This window comes from Coptis chinensis, chromosome 2, assembly GCF_015680905.1.
Source record: "Coptis chinensis isolate HL-2020 chromosome 2, ASM1568090v1, whole genome shotgun sequence".
Lineage (NCBI taxonomy): Eukaryota > Viridiplantae > Streptophyta > Magnoliopsida > Ranunculales > Ranunculaceae > Coptis > Coptis chinensis.
The window spans coordinates 102322086-102335697 of NC_141457.1; the positions used below are offsets into that span (position 1 = coordinate 102322086).

The following is a 13612-nucleotide window of genomic DNA, read 5'->3' on the forward strand; positions in this document are numbered from 1 at the left end:
TACACACTGCTCTAGCTATCATTTCAAGTTTCAACTAACAGACATTTTATAGACAAAAGTGGATATGAGGCTGTGCTCATCTTCTTAATGAAGTGAACCCCATCACTTTTCCTTTTCCCTTTAATATTTTTTTTATTAACTTACAAAGTTGCATAAGTTGAATAACAAGAAGCAAATTTACTAGTAACAGTAGTACACTGAAAAGATCACATGAGATACAAACATGGAAAAAATCAAAGAAGGCACCAGCCAGTAGTAATTAACATGAAAGAAAAGTCTTGCACCTTTTCACCAAAGAAAAAAGTCTTGCACCTCATCAACATGCCCCTCATTGGTTCCAATTCTGAAATCATTGGTTCTCACTGTGTTGTTTCGTTTAGGTCTCATAGTTGTCTTCAACTCCTTCCTCATACTCACCCTCTTCTTCTTCCTCAACTGTTGCATCCTGGTACTGCTGGTACTCAGCCACCAAGTCGTTCATGTTGCTCTCAGCCTCAGTAAATTCCATTTCATCCATCCCTTCTCCAGTGTACCAGTGCAAAAAGGCCTTTCTCCTGAACATAGCTGTAAATTGCTCACTCACCCTCCTGAACATCTCCTGAATCGAAGTTGAATTGCCAATGAATGTGGATGCCATCTTCAGCCCCATGGGTGGGATGTCACAGACGCTCGACTTCACATTGTTGGGAATCCACTCCACAAAGTACGATGAGTTCTTGTTCTGGACATTTATCATCTGCTCATCCACCTCCTTGGTGCTCATTTTCCCCCTAAACATGGCTGAGGCTGTGAGATAGCGACCATGCCGTGGATCCGCTGCACACATCATATTCTTCGAATCCCACATCTGTTGAGTTAGCTCTGGGACAGTAAGCGAGATGTACTGCTGGGATCCACGGGATGTGAGTGGAGCAAAACCCACCATAAAGAAATGGAGTCGTGGAAATGGAATAAGGTTCACTGCCAGCTTACGCAGATCAGAGTTCAGCTGTCCCGGGAACCTGAGGCAGCACGTCACACCGCTCATGGTCGCAGAGATCAGGTGGTTCAGATCCCCAACTGCAAAAAAACATACACGTCAGGCTCTGTTTTTGTGAAGTTCCATGAACGTAAATTCTTGCCGCAAGATATCGTCAATATAATATAATACTTACAGCTTGGAGTGCTTAGCTTCAGAGTCCTAAAGCATATGTCATAAAGGGCTTCATTGTCAAGCACCATGCATTCATCAGCATTCTCCACCAGCTGGTGCACTGAGAGGGTGGCGTTGTAGGGCTCTACAACAGTGTCAGAGACCTTTGGAGAAGGGAATACCGAGAATGTAAGCATCATCCTATCTGGATACTCCTCTCTCATCTTGGATATCAATAGGGTTCCCATGCCAGATCCAGTTCCTCCTCCAAGTGAGTGGCATACCTGAAAACCTGATAAAATAACCAATAGTATAAGAAGAAATCAGATGTGAACCATAGATTAATTGATACATGATAGACATCTCCTTATTATGGCACTCAACTTAAATTCTCCGAATTAACATATTTATAAATTCCAAACGATAAGATACAATGCAAAGTTTTTTTTTATTGTTTTTCTTTCCCATGTCACATACTTGCTGCTAATGTCCTGATTTCCCATCTGTTATATATAAATGTAAACAGACGGATTGACAAGGAACTCGTAGTTCCTGATTTGATAAACGGTGTAAAGTAGTTACTAAAATACGCAAATCCAATGAAACACTTACTATATACAAAAAATGCATGGCTAAACTATATATAATACAGCCTTGTCAATCTTAAAATTCCACCAACCAGAACAAGTAGGAACAAGGAACAAACCATGAATAATGGTAAGATTAAATGGACATAACAACAATGGAAGGAATGAATGGTGATATAAATAGCAATATATGAATTAAGACATGCTACATGAGAGAAACAAAATATATATTATAAAGAAACTAGAGAATACCTTGCAAGCAGTCACAATTCTCAGCTTCTTTTCTAACAACATCAAGAACAGAATCAATTAACTCAGCACCTTCAGTATAATGTCCCTTAGCCCAATTATTCCCCGCACCAGACTGACCAAAAATAAAATTATCAGGTCTAAAAATTTGACCAAAAGGACCGGATCTAATACTATCCATAGTACCCGGTTCAAGATCCATAAGTACTGCTCTTGGCACATAACGGCCACCACTTGCTTCATTGTAATAAACGTTAATTCTTTCTAATTGTAAATCTGAATCTGTTCCTTTATATCTTCCTGTTGGATCTATTCCATGTTCGTCACATATTACTTCCCAGAATTTTGATCCTATTTGATTCCCACATTGTCCTCCTTGCACGTGGAGTATTTCTCTCATTTTTCCTTTTTCTCAGTTGGTTTTGGGGAAGGGGCTATTTATAATAATGTCATGTCAAGGAAGAGAGAGAAAGTCGGGCTAATTATGGAGCGGAAAAACGGGTTTGATTTGATTTTGTTAGGGAGAGGTTTGGTTTGGACTTTGGAGATTTTAGGGAAATGGGGTGTGGGATTTAGGAAATTTTTACTGGATTTGAGGAAAGTGGGGTAAGAAAAAAAGAGGCGGGATATTTTTGGAGGTGAGCGGGAACACGGGACATGAACATGACAGGGTTGCACGTTATGGACGTTGAAACGCCACGTGCTCACCGCTTTCAATGAGTTTTGATATGGTGCTTTCATACTTTCTGAGGTAAAATTTGAGGAAATGGGTTTTCTAAACTACTGTATAGCATGATCTACAATTAAATAAGAAAAATTGATGTGTCTCTCTGTGTTTCTGATGAGTTGATAAAATTAAGAATTATTGATGTAAATCTATGTCCAAGGCTTAAGTGCTTAACCACGTAGTTTGTCCCCAGTGAACTCTCAAGTACTTTTTTCCCATCAAACTCGTCTTAAAAATAAATAAGCACAAGGGTCATGCTTGTGCGGGGTCAGAGTTTTTTAAAAAGCGAGGTGAAACAAATGTGCCAGAATTGAATGTGGTTTTAGTTTTCCATCTGATAATTTTTATACATATGTAGATCCAGTATGCATTGAAGTAAAAAGGAATATGCCAACATGTCCATAAGGGTATCCAATGTGTAATGCGAGAGAGGAAGTGCAAGGGTTCTTTCTAAACAATGTTATACTGAACACCAAGAGTCGATTATACTACTGATGTTAGCTAAATTTGGCCCTTCAATTCAATAATATAACCGTATTCAGATTATATATTGACAACACATCAGCATTTGGTTGGATCCTAACAAACAGATCTCAAGAAGCACCATCTATAAAAGTTTAAGCCGACCGGGATCTAAATTTTGGGCTAATAAAGTAACCAGTATTCCACTCCACCATCATTAATCAGCCTCAAATCCAGGTCATGCAATACATACTCATACCAATAGTAAGCATAATATAACGACTAAACAATTTATGCGGTACGTGTATGTGTGTGTATAGCAATTTAACACTTTATTTGGTCACCGCTACAACCACGAGTTGCCTGAGAATTTTGAACCATAACAAACAACATCTATCCCACTGAGCACCAAACTCATATTTTAACTCTGATATCTTTATTCCTCTCTTATTCTTGTTCGCAAATTTGCCACCTACAGATGCTCTTAGAGTCTTAGCCACCCTACCTAATTACTTAGTTTGTAACTTATCCCTAAATTATCATATTACTAGTGAATGCCCGTAATAGTCGGCACTCTAGACACAATATTTATGCTTGTGCTTCCTTTTCGTGAAATAACTCTCCAAATCTCCATTGGTAGTAAGGGATCTATGTTATTATTCATTGATTGGGGTATGTAGTATATCTCCAGCAGTTTTATACTTCATAACCATTTAACGCGCACACTCAAGTGGGATTTTATCAATCTTATGTATGCATTTCATTTCTCATATGCCAACTCATGGCACCTATTACTTACTGTATAGTTTCCTAAAAGATGTATATGTGTGTTGAACAATTTTAGATAAACTTAATTTTAGAATAAATAAACAAATTTTGTTGAAACATTGTGTAGTAGATTAACAGTGTAGATATACATATTACCCTTTCACTTGAAGTAAATCCGTAAAGGTTCGAGCCTTGCATTGAAAATATGTTCCCTTTACCATAGATTATGGGTCATAGAACCAAGAAAATTTCGTAGTGTTGTCTATTGTACTGACTCCATGTCTCCATCGATTATTACTTCCCCCACTATTAACCATGTCAAATTGTCAAGTAGCACTTGAGTACACATTCAAATACTACATGAACGTGCAATGCCATATGTCAAAATCTGTAGAGTTGAACAGGGGGTCTCATGTCTAATAACACCCTCAAATAGGAACACGACCAGCATGGAACCAACACTATTAAGGTTCAACAGGGAGGTGGCATGTTAAGAAAGGCACGAATCATAACATAGCATATACCCACTTGGACAATGAACTGTTGGAATCTCTTGTGTATTTCTAAATACTAGTGTGTGTGTGCAAAGTGGAGGAGATGAACAAATGGTGTTCTCTCCACTTTAGTGCATAGTAGATAGTCCCACATTAGTTATCCACCACATCGGGTAGGGTTCGAGCCTGGGCTTGGGCTTACTGTTGTGGGTAGTGGTTTGACCAATAGCCTAAACTTGTTTTGCCTTTTTCTTGAAAGCAAAGAAGTTTCAAATTGTTCTATTAGGAGTTGGTCTCTCTTCCTCCTAACCTCTATAAATAAGACTGTGAGTCCATAGAGAGAAAAGGACTTGATCGAAAACTCAACTCGAGAAACGTAAACTCAAACCAGGTTTTTCTTCTTCTTCTTCTTCTCACACCGCCGCCCGAGGCAGTTATATTGATGTTCTAGAGGGTAGTCCGTTCTAGTGCAAAGTCAGTCTTTGTTAACCATTGAATCCTCGTGAGGAAGACGTCACCGTTGCCTTTCGCACTATTGGAAGGGGCTGAAATCTTTCCTTAAGGACAACCTAATCCGCGCTTGGTTATTCCTGCCATCGCCGTGTCCTTGTCTCTTCATTACTATCATTGCCTCTTCTTCCTTCGTTTCTACTTTAGTTCTTTGTTCATACAACTATTCTAACAATCTTAAGGAAAGAGTTTTGTAGTAGAACAAAGGAGAGTACTTTAATACGACAATCAAAAGATAAGTCTTTTACTTTGAGTTATTGTTTATGTTATTGGGTTATGATTTTAGAAATTTTCTAATAATTTTGTTTTTGGTAGGGAAACCAATTAAAGATTGAATATTTATTGATCTTTTATGGTTTATCAAACCCTATATGGTTGTAGACCTTTCTCCTACGTTTATGGGAGTCAAATATGAAATTTCTATCAAGGAAAACGTCAAAGTTCGTTTTTTTTACAGCTGCGTCACTCGTTACGGAAACTGCTATAACTTTCAGGTCAGAGCTCGGTTTTGCAATCCGCTTCTTGTGTTGGATAGCTGATTCAAAGAGCTTTCCAGTGGTATAAGTCTTGATACCCAATTCGTCCTGAGCTGGTTTAGAATTACAGTTCTTTTGAACTGTTTTTCTAGAAGGAGGAAAATATGGTAATCCGGTTTTTCAATCGGTTAGGTATCGTACTCTTTCACTCTTTGCAATTCTTTTGGTTTGTTTATATGGTGATATTCTTGCCTTGAGTTGCATGCTAGTTTTCTTAGGAGGGAAATCCCTAAGCTTAAACTTCTTTAATAACCTAGTCAACAAATTATAATGTGTTTATCAATCGAGGAATTAATTGGTTTGACTAGAAGTAGTTTGATATTAATTTTCTTTGTACATATGTAGATGTATGTAGATGGTCTAAGAGAGACCTTAAGATAGTTAATATCAACCACACTCAAATCTTGGATAGTAATTATAATGTATTCAATGCATAATTGCTTACCTTTATTAAGTGAACGTGTTGTTAGACGATGGTTATAATTGTACTGTTGTGAAAATACATGTTAGATGAAGTAACTTGTAGCTTATATCCAATATAGCATATGTTAAAGTTGTGTAACATGCTAGTTTTGGATATTAATCATCGTGGATTTACTTTAAACTTGATAATAGTTTATTGGTAAATTTTTCTAGTTGAAAACATTAATGGGTTGAGTCATTAGATGTTGTGGTAGTACTTGAGGTCTTGTTGATAGGGTATTCTATCTTACTTGAGCTCATGTAAAAAGAGGAGGTGGAGTCCTCAGTTGTTTTGCATATTTAGTGGCTAGATTTGCTTAAATATCGTATACTTTTTGTTATGAAGGGTACAGTTAAAGTTTATTTACTTTTCATGAACCTATGATATGATATTTACCATGTTTGGCATGAATGCATTATTTAACATTGACATGAAGTTTAACCATGTCATATATTATTAAGTAAATGAGCATTGTTGTCTACGAGAGGAAACAATATGGGAAACAATCAATATCCTTTTAAACCTAATTTAGTCAAGGAGATGTAAGGTAATGGTTTGTCTTCTTAGACAATATCCTCCAGTGACTATTTTAGGCAAGGAGATGTAATGCTTGTAGATTGTCTTATTAGGCATTATCCTCCTATGACTATGGATAAATAGCCAAGGTGATGTACAAGTGCGTGGATTGTCTCCCTATGACAGTTGGAATGTTGAATGATGAAAAGAATGATGATAATGATATTATCTCGGGTAAAACCCTTTTCATCTAATTCTTCTATTCTTTAAGATTCATGAGAATCTTTTGTGGATTTCCTTTCATATAGATAACATGAACATAATATGACTATGTTTAATATGATCCAGAATTATAGACTTGAGTAAAGTATATTCTTGTCATAAACATAATCTTTTGTGCATTTTATTATTGGTGTTTCTTTTAGTGTTTGTAGCGGTATAATGTGTTTTGCATGTAAGTTTGATTAAGTTGAGTAACTATTGAACATTGGGGGGTGGTGACCCATATGCATAACACTGTTTTACCATAGTTCATCTCACAAGATAATTGGAAAGACACTGAACTACAAAGTATGGAAAGGTCTTGGGCCTATCCAAAAATGCTTCAAAATGTGGGGGTGTCTTGCCAAGGCTATTGTGAATGAATCTAAAAGAAGTCTTTTTGAGACCTAGAATTATCTAGTAGATGTTCATTGGTGAAACTCATAATAGTGATGTTTGTTTTCAGTTGTCATGAGTGATAACAATTTTGTAGATACCACACTATTATTGAATGTTTTATATGCTAATTTTATTTGAGGTTGTGATTTCTGAGAAATTGGCATAGAGTGGTTGAATGTTCATAATGAACTACATAAGATAATCCCATTATTTCTACACAAGAAATTTGGAAGACTATCAATGAGTATTTCCACCATTCACGGTGATGATGTTTATATGTTTCTTGAGGAAGATTTATTAACCTATAAGGAAGTTGTTTGTCTATGAGAAGTGTCATTTTTGAAGGATACAACTCCTCTAAACTAGACTCTTGATTTATTGGGGGATCTATAGGTTGAATTGGATCTTCAAGAGAAAACTAAAACGTGATAGTTGTATTGCAAAATACAATGCTAATAATAATAGCCAAGGGGTTTCAATCAGAGACAAGATTTATACTATTTTGAAACCTTGCTCATATAATTAGAATTTCTTCTACATAATTCTAAAGACTCTAGTTGAGTAGTTGTGCGGAACTACAATACCAAGTAGTACCAGGTGATGAAATGAAGGTATACAATTTAGTTAAATCTTTGTATGAGTTGATTCATTTATATAAATGGCATGAGCAATTCAACAACATATTAGTGTCATATGGATGTCAAAGTACCATTGTTGATAAAAAATTTGTACTTTCTTTAGAGCAAAGCAAGACATATGTGTTAATCTCTCTTTGTTTAGATGATTTAATATCATGAGTGCTAGCATTGAGAATGTGTATGAGACAGAGAAATTCCTATTTGAAACACATCATAAACCGTCATTGAAAATGATAGTTTATTATGTTGTTAAACTCATTTCTGTAACTACTATATTCAGTTGTCAAGATGTTGACGTTTGAATATGGTTGAAGGCCACAACGTACTTTAAACCAGACCGGCCGGATGGTATAGGGGAATTTCGGGCATTACAAAATTGAATGACTGGTGAATATAGGAATTAAAACTCATGTTGGTCTCATTATATTGTTATAGCACTTAGTAGAAATATTTTTCATTGAAAAGTATGGGTATTATGATAATAAGCATGTGTTAACATCTTTTGTGGCAAATATCCATCTTATGAAAAATAATCTCCTTGTGTTTTCTCATACTAAATATGTCAATATCAATGGTAGCCAATTGTACTTGATGGATAATGTATGTGAGACATGACATTGCCTACATTAATGGCATACTGAGCTGATAACCCATTGTGTCCTTATAAGGAACTTTGATGTATATTGTCAAATTATCCAAGTACTATAGCAGAGCCATTGATTATGGACTGATATTTAGTAGATTTCCATCATTGTTAGAAGGGTAATATGTTATAAAACCGGATCCCCTGTTTATGTGTTTACCTTTGGTGAAAATTGAGTGTCTTGGATATCATCCAAGCTAATCGCGTTAGAAAAGGCATGTGATGATGCTAAGTGGGTTAGCAATCTCTTGGCAAATCTTCCCATTGGCTCTATACAGCCTTCTGATGTGTATATGCTTTGCAACTGTCTCATTGCAATAGCTAAAACATGTTATCTTATGTGCAATGGGAAAAGAATACATGTAAGCTAAGTTGAGATATAACTTAATCAAGCAGCTGCTAGAGATTATGTTAGGTTGGACTTAGTTTGGCCACATGTCTAACCGCACCACTTCTTTGGAGGCAAGTGGTTATACGTCGAGGGGGATGGGACTTTTGCCTTAGATAGAGGGCGACACTGACGGCAACCCCACCTATGTGATTGGAGATCCCATGAATTAGGTTCAAAGGGAAAAACAAGTCACCTTGTCGCTCTGGTATGCTATTGTCTTTCTTTGACTAGATATGCTATTGTCCCACCCTATGACTAGATAGCATTTTTTGTATACTTAGTATAACTTGAATTGCAATGAGAAAGGATGAGTTATTTTACTCTTATTGGAATCCATAGTCCATTTTTTTTATAATGAGATAGTGTATTTTAACTACAATGTACACTTGATGGATATCCACCTACGTGAATGTAGAACTGGGTTGGTTCTTATGAGTATACGGGCAAGTACTCTAGAGCATTCATGGAACACAGGCAGCGCAAGGGCCAAAAAGCGCAACACCGCAGAACAGACATATAATGAAAGAGCAATGGGTGCATGTCCTCTATTTTACTACAAGGGAATGTTGGTTCAAAGATTTTTTAATCCACCACTTTCACGTATTATAAGACATGTTATCCTATGACTGGTTCAAGCCCGTAAAGCACCAGTATCTTATGCATTGTTTTTTTCGATTCTCTCTGGTATTTCGTTAACCAATTTCTTTTGTAATATCCTATTCCAAAATAGTGGGGGACTATTAGTATTTTGAAATAGTGGGGGATTGTTGGAATCTCTTGTGTATTTCTAAATACTAGTGTGTATGTGCAAAGTGGAGGAGATGAACAAATGGTGTTCTCTCCACTTTAGTGCATAGTAGATAGTCCCACATTGGTTATCCACCACATCGGGTAGGGTTCGAGCCTGGGCTTGGGCTTACTGTTGTGGGTAGTGGTTTGACCAATAGCCTAAACTTGTTTTGCCTTTTTCTTGAGCAGCAAGTTTCAGTGTTCTATTAGGAGTTGGTCTCTCTTCCTCCTAACCTCCATAAATAGGATTGTGAGTCCATAGAGAGAACAGACTTGATCAGAAACTCAACTCTCGAGAAACGTAAACTCAAACCAGGTTCTTTTCTTCTTCTTCTCTTCTTCTTGTCGGCCGCCGAGAGAGCAGTTATATTCTTTTCTCTAGAGGGTAGTATGTTCTAGTGCAAAAGTCAAGTTGTTGTTAACCATTGAATCCTGTGAGGAAGACGCCATTGTTGCCTTTACGCACCATTGGAAGGGCGAAATCTTTCCTTAAGGACGACTAATCCCGCCTTGGTTATTCCCGCCATCATCTGGTCCTTGTCTCTTCATTGCTATTGTTGTCTACTGTTCCTTCTGTTCTACTTTAGTTGTTGTGTTCATACAACTATTCTAACATGAACTGGCTTGTCCAAGGCTTGTGTTTGTTTGAGGCAACTTCCTCTACTGACATACCAAGCACCTGCTTCGGAACTCCATCATAACCCTGCCAGTCATTGCATAAACAGATACCGAGGGCAGTAATTACAATGCCTCACTAGGCACCATATGCATGGATCATGAAATAGAAAAATTATTTGATGTCCTACTTGATCTAGCTCTCAAGCTTATTAGGAACCTTAATGATGTCACTGCCACATAGATGCTTCACTCTCATCCTACCACTATTATCAAGAAGGAATGATTAACTCCGCCCCACTCCAATCAATTGTACATTTGTACCCATACCCAGGAACGAAACCAGGATTCTAAGCTAGGGGTGCGAGATTATATGCCCCCCCTCAAAAAAAAAAACAAAAACAAACAAACAAACAAACAAACAAATAAGAACAATACACAAAAAAAAATTTTGTTGAGTATCTAAACATTAAAGATCGCCAAAATTATATATGTATTTCGTTTCAATCCACACAAACTTACAAAAGAGAGTAATTTATTAAAGAGAGTAACTCACGTGTTAAGTTATGCCTCTTCCATCCCTCAAAGATATACTACTTAAGTTCGGCATCTGAAGTTGGACTCGCCGCCCTTCCACCATATTATAAAAAACATCCACAATAGAATCCATATCGAAACTCTGAGCAATGTCTTGATTTCTCAATGTACACAATCATAGAATGTGCAAGAAAATCATTTTCCATCTTATTACGCAGTCTAGTCTTGATAATCTTCATAGCTGAAAAAGCACATTCTGAGGTAGCAGTTGAAATTGGCAAAGTTAATACAAGACGAACCAACCTGTCGATAAGAAGATAAATTAGCATGTTCCAAGGTAACAATTGAAACTTGCAAAATTAATACAAGACAAACCAACATGTCGATAAGAGGATAAGTTATTGATTTTTCAGTTTTTACTAACATTTGGTACAACTCAGAAACGGTTGACAACTTTTGGAATTCAGGGTGTACAAGAACATCAAGCTTATAGTTTTGCAATTGAAATCCCAAATGTATCTTCTCTTGCTCTGTAAAATCAATAGGATAAAATTTATTTGCAAGCTTGCAAATCTCATCAGCTTTGAATGATTTAAAACCATCCCTAGGATTTAGAGCTGAGAATAAGTAACTCGATCACATCCTCTTGAAATCGGTGGTTTAATTCTTGCAACTGTGAATAAATCGCACCTATAAAAGTTTGGACCCAAAAGTTATGCTCATTACTAGTGCCTTTCTGAGAACGGGACCGACCTCGACTTCTTGTATAAACACTACTCATATCAATAATATCTATGTCATGATCTCCACATAATAACTTAACTTTCTCCAATAAAGGAACCCATCCATATTCCCTCAAATTCTGAATAAGTGTTTTTGTTGTAAACACTAAATGCATTACATTCAATATGTTTTGAGACTTGCGCTGCAAAGCTTGACAAAAATCATCCATAATCTCCATGATTTCCCTCATAAGATGCAAGACGAACACAAACTCAAAAGTCGTCATAGTATCGTAAGCTCCATCTGCCTCTGCACACACATTACTAGTAGCTCCATCCTCAATTATATATGTAAGGACTGTACGTGTTGCACTATACATACTCATCAAACTAGAAATGGATCCCAAGTGATAACCCCATCGAGTATCTCCAACTCGTTTCAATGTTTTAATATGATTTTTCCATGTACCAACTTTTGAGTCCAACTCATCATTCTCTGTACCAAATTCCAACTCATCAATAATGGTAAGTTTTTCCTCAATTTCTGTAGCCTCAACATCTCTCAATTGATCACTTCTTTTGCAAAAAGCTCCAACAATACTAACTATGAGAGTCAAGTTAGAAAAAAATTGCCAAACATCCTTAACATCTTTGGCAACTACAACCAAAGCTAACTGGAGCCTGTGAGCAAAGCAATGGACATAGTATGCATAAGGGCACTCCTTTGAAAACAAATATCTCGAAACAGATAACAAGTTCATGCAACAAGTCTTACAACAAAAATTGAATCCAACAAATGGAATGACCAATGCATGCGACTTACTAACTCATAGTTCCAGACAAAAAATGCAAACCTTGTATTCCATATGAACCAACCCTAAACATCTCGATCAACTCTTACAAACACCCTTTAATACAACAAAGAAGAAAAAGTCAAAATAACCCAAAAGATAGTCAATATCCTTAACAATGAAGTATGTGAATAGTGCCTACCATAGTATTTAACTCTTGAACCATTAAATATCTCAACAAATTGCCAAGGCACGAAGCTTGCAAAGCATTCAAATCATCTAAAATTAGTCACATTATAATAACTAATAAGATATGTATGCATCAACCCAGAAGACTACATTGCTTCCCCATTCCCCAAAAAATCGTATATTTCAAATAGATATATGAAGTAATGGAAGGCAAATCATCCATATTCAACATAAATCAAACCAGTAGATAGCTATCCAAAAAGTTATATTTGAATAATTGTATATCTGAATGTCAAGGTTATTTGAAGAAATTTGTTTCTCATTCAACTCTATCTAAAGCACTTAAGGATGCCTAACTAATGAAGAAAACAGATTTATAGATAAAAATCAGCCAAGGAATTAGTAACATCTCTATCTCTTATTGGGCATATCCCAAAATCAACCATTTCAACATTGATATGCTCTCCTCTAGAAATCAGCCATAAGAAGTGGCCCACCCAAGCGCATTCACCACTAGAGGAGTCTCATGCTTTACGAGCCAAGAGTAACTAAGAATCTTAGCCAGAGTGGAATTCGATGAAGTCAAATCTCTAAAGTTTCAATCTTTACAGGTAATCAACAGATAAACAAACTCATATTTTTCCAAAATAAATTTATACAACTTGTTACATGCCAACAATACCATGAGCTATAATAGTAGATTAAATGTGAGAAATGAAATGTGCACATACGTGGGGACAAATGCAAGAAACCCAAAGTGTCAAAACAATGAGAGATTTGAGGAAATGATTGGTTGAATGGATTGAAACGACACTACTAAAAAAATGACTTGTAATGACAGCTAAAAACCGTCATAAAATAAGCTTAATGACGTTTTTGTAGGAACCGTTATTCAGAATGCAAATATTTTACAAACCGCGAGAACCATGCGCAGCGGAATTAATAGGTTCTCACGATTTGGATAGAGAACATACCTTTTAGGAATCGGCTTAGATGTAATCTCTGAGAATTAAAGCTTTATCAAATCCGAAATCAACTCCTTGATCTTCTGTTGTATTCTTTTAGAACAGATTGGACGTTGTGTGGGCAACGATCTACCAATCCCTTTTTTTCTCACAAAGCTAGATCCAATTTTGGATCTATCTTTCCTTGCCTCTTTTTCTAATCCAGTGAATAGTCAATTTCGGCAAGAG

The 13612-nt window shown here is 36.4% G+C and overlaps 2 protein-coding genes across 2 annotated transcripts; both read right to left on the reverse strand.

Moving 5' to 3' along the window:
- On the reverse strand, positions 1-2618 carry LOC147519792 (tubulin beta-6 chain). Its single transcript, XM_086591340.1, has 3 exons — positions 1972-2618; positions 1155-1424; positions 1-1059 (listed from the first exon to the last, which is right to left on the reverse strand). The coding sequence occupies exons 1-3, from the start codon at positions 2366-2368 to the stop codon at positions 377-379; spliced, it is 1350 nt and encodes a 449-aa protein (XP_086447466.1). The 5' UTR covers positions 2369-2618; the 3' UTR covers positions 1-376.
- Positions 2619-10169: 7551 nt separating this feature from the next.
- LOC147519793 (uncharacterized) lies at positions 10170-12200 on the reverse strand. Its single transcript, XM_086594190.1, has 4 exons — positions 11471-12200; positions 11142-11247; positions 10891-11020; positions 10170-10268 (listed from the first exon to the last, which is right to left on the reverse strand). The coding sequence occupies exons 1-4, from the start codon at positions 12198-12200 to the stop codon at positions 10170-10172; spliced, it is 1065 nt and encodes a 354-aa protein (XP_086450316.1).
- Between the last annotated feature and the right edge of the window lie 1412 nt (positions 12201-13612).

Coding starts and splice junctions, on each gene's coding strand:
- LOC147519792 (XM_086591340.1), bottom strand. CDS start 2,368: ATGAGAGAAATACTCCACGTGCAAGGAGGACAATGTGGGAATCAAATA. Junction 1,425..1,971: donor GAATTGTGACTGCTTGCAAG/GTATTCTCTAGT, acceptor TTATTTTATCAG/GTTTTCAGGTATGCCACTCA. Junction 1,060..1,154: donor GAAGCTAAGCACTCCAAGCT/GTAAGTATTATA, acceptor GTTTTTTTGCAG/TTGGGGATCTGAACCACCTG.
- LOC147519793 (XM_086594190.1), bottom strand. CDS start 12,200: ATGAACTTGTTATCTGTTTCGAGATATTTGTTTTCAAAGGAGTGCCCT. Junction 11,248..11,470: donor TGTTTATACAAGAAGTCGAG/GTCGGTCCCGTT, acceptor TTGATTTTACAG/AGCAAGAGAAGATACATTTG. Junction 10,269..10,890: donor TTCTTGCACATTCTATGATT/GTGTACATTGAG, acceptor AATGACTGGCAG/GGTTATGATGGAGTTCCGAA.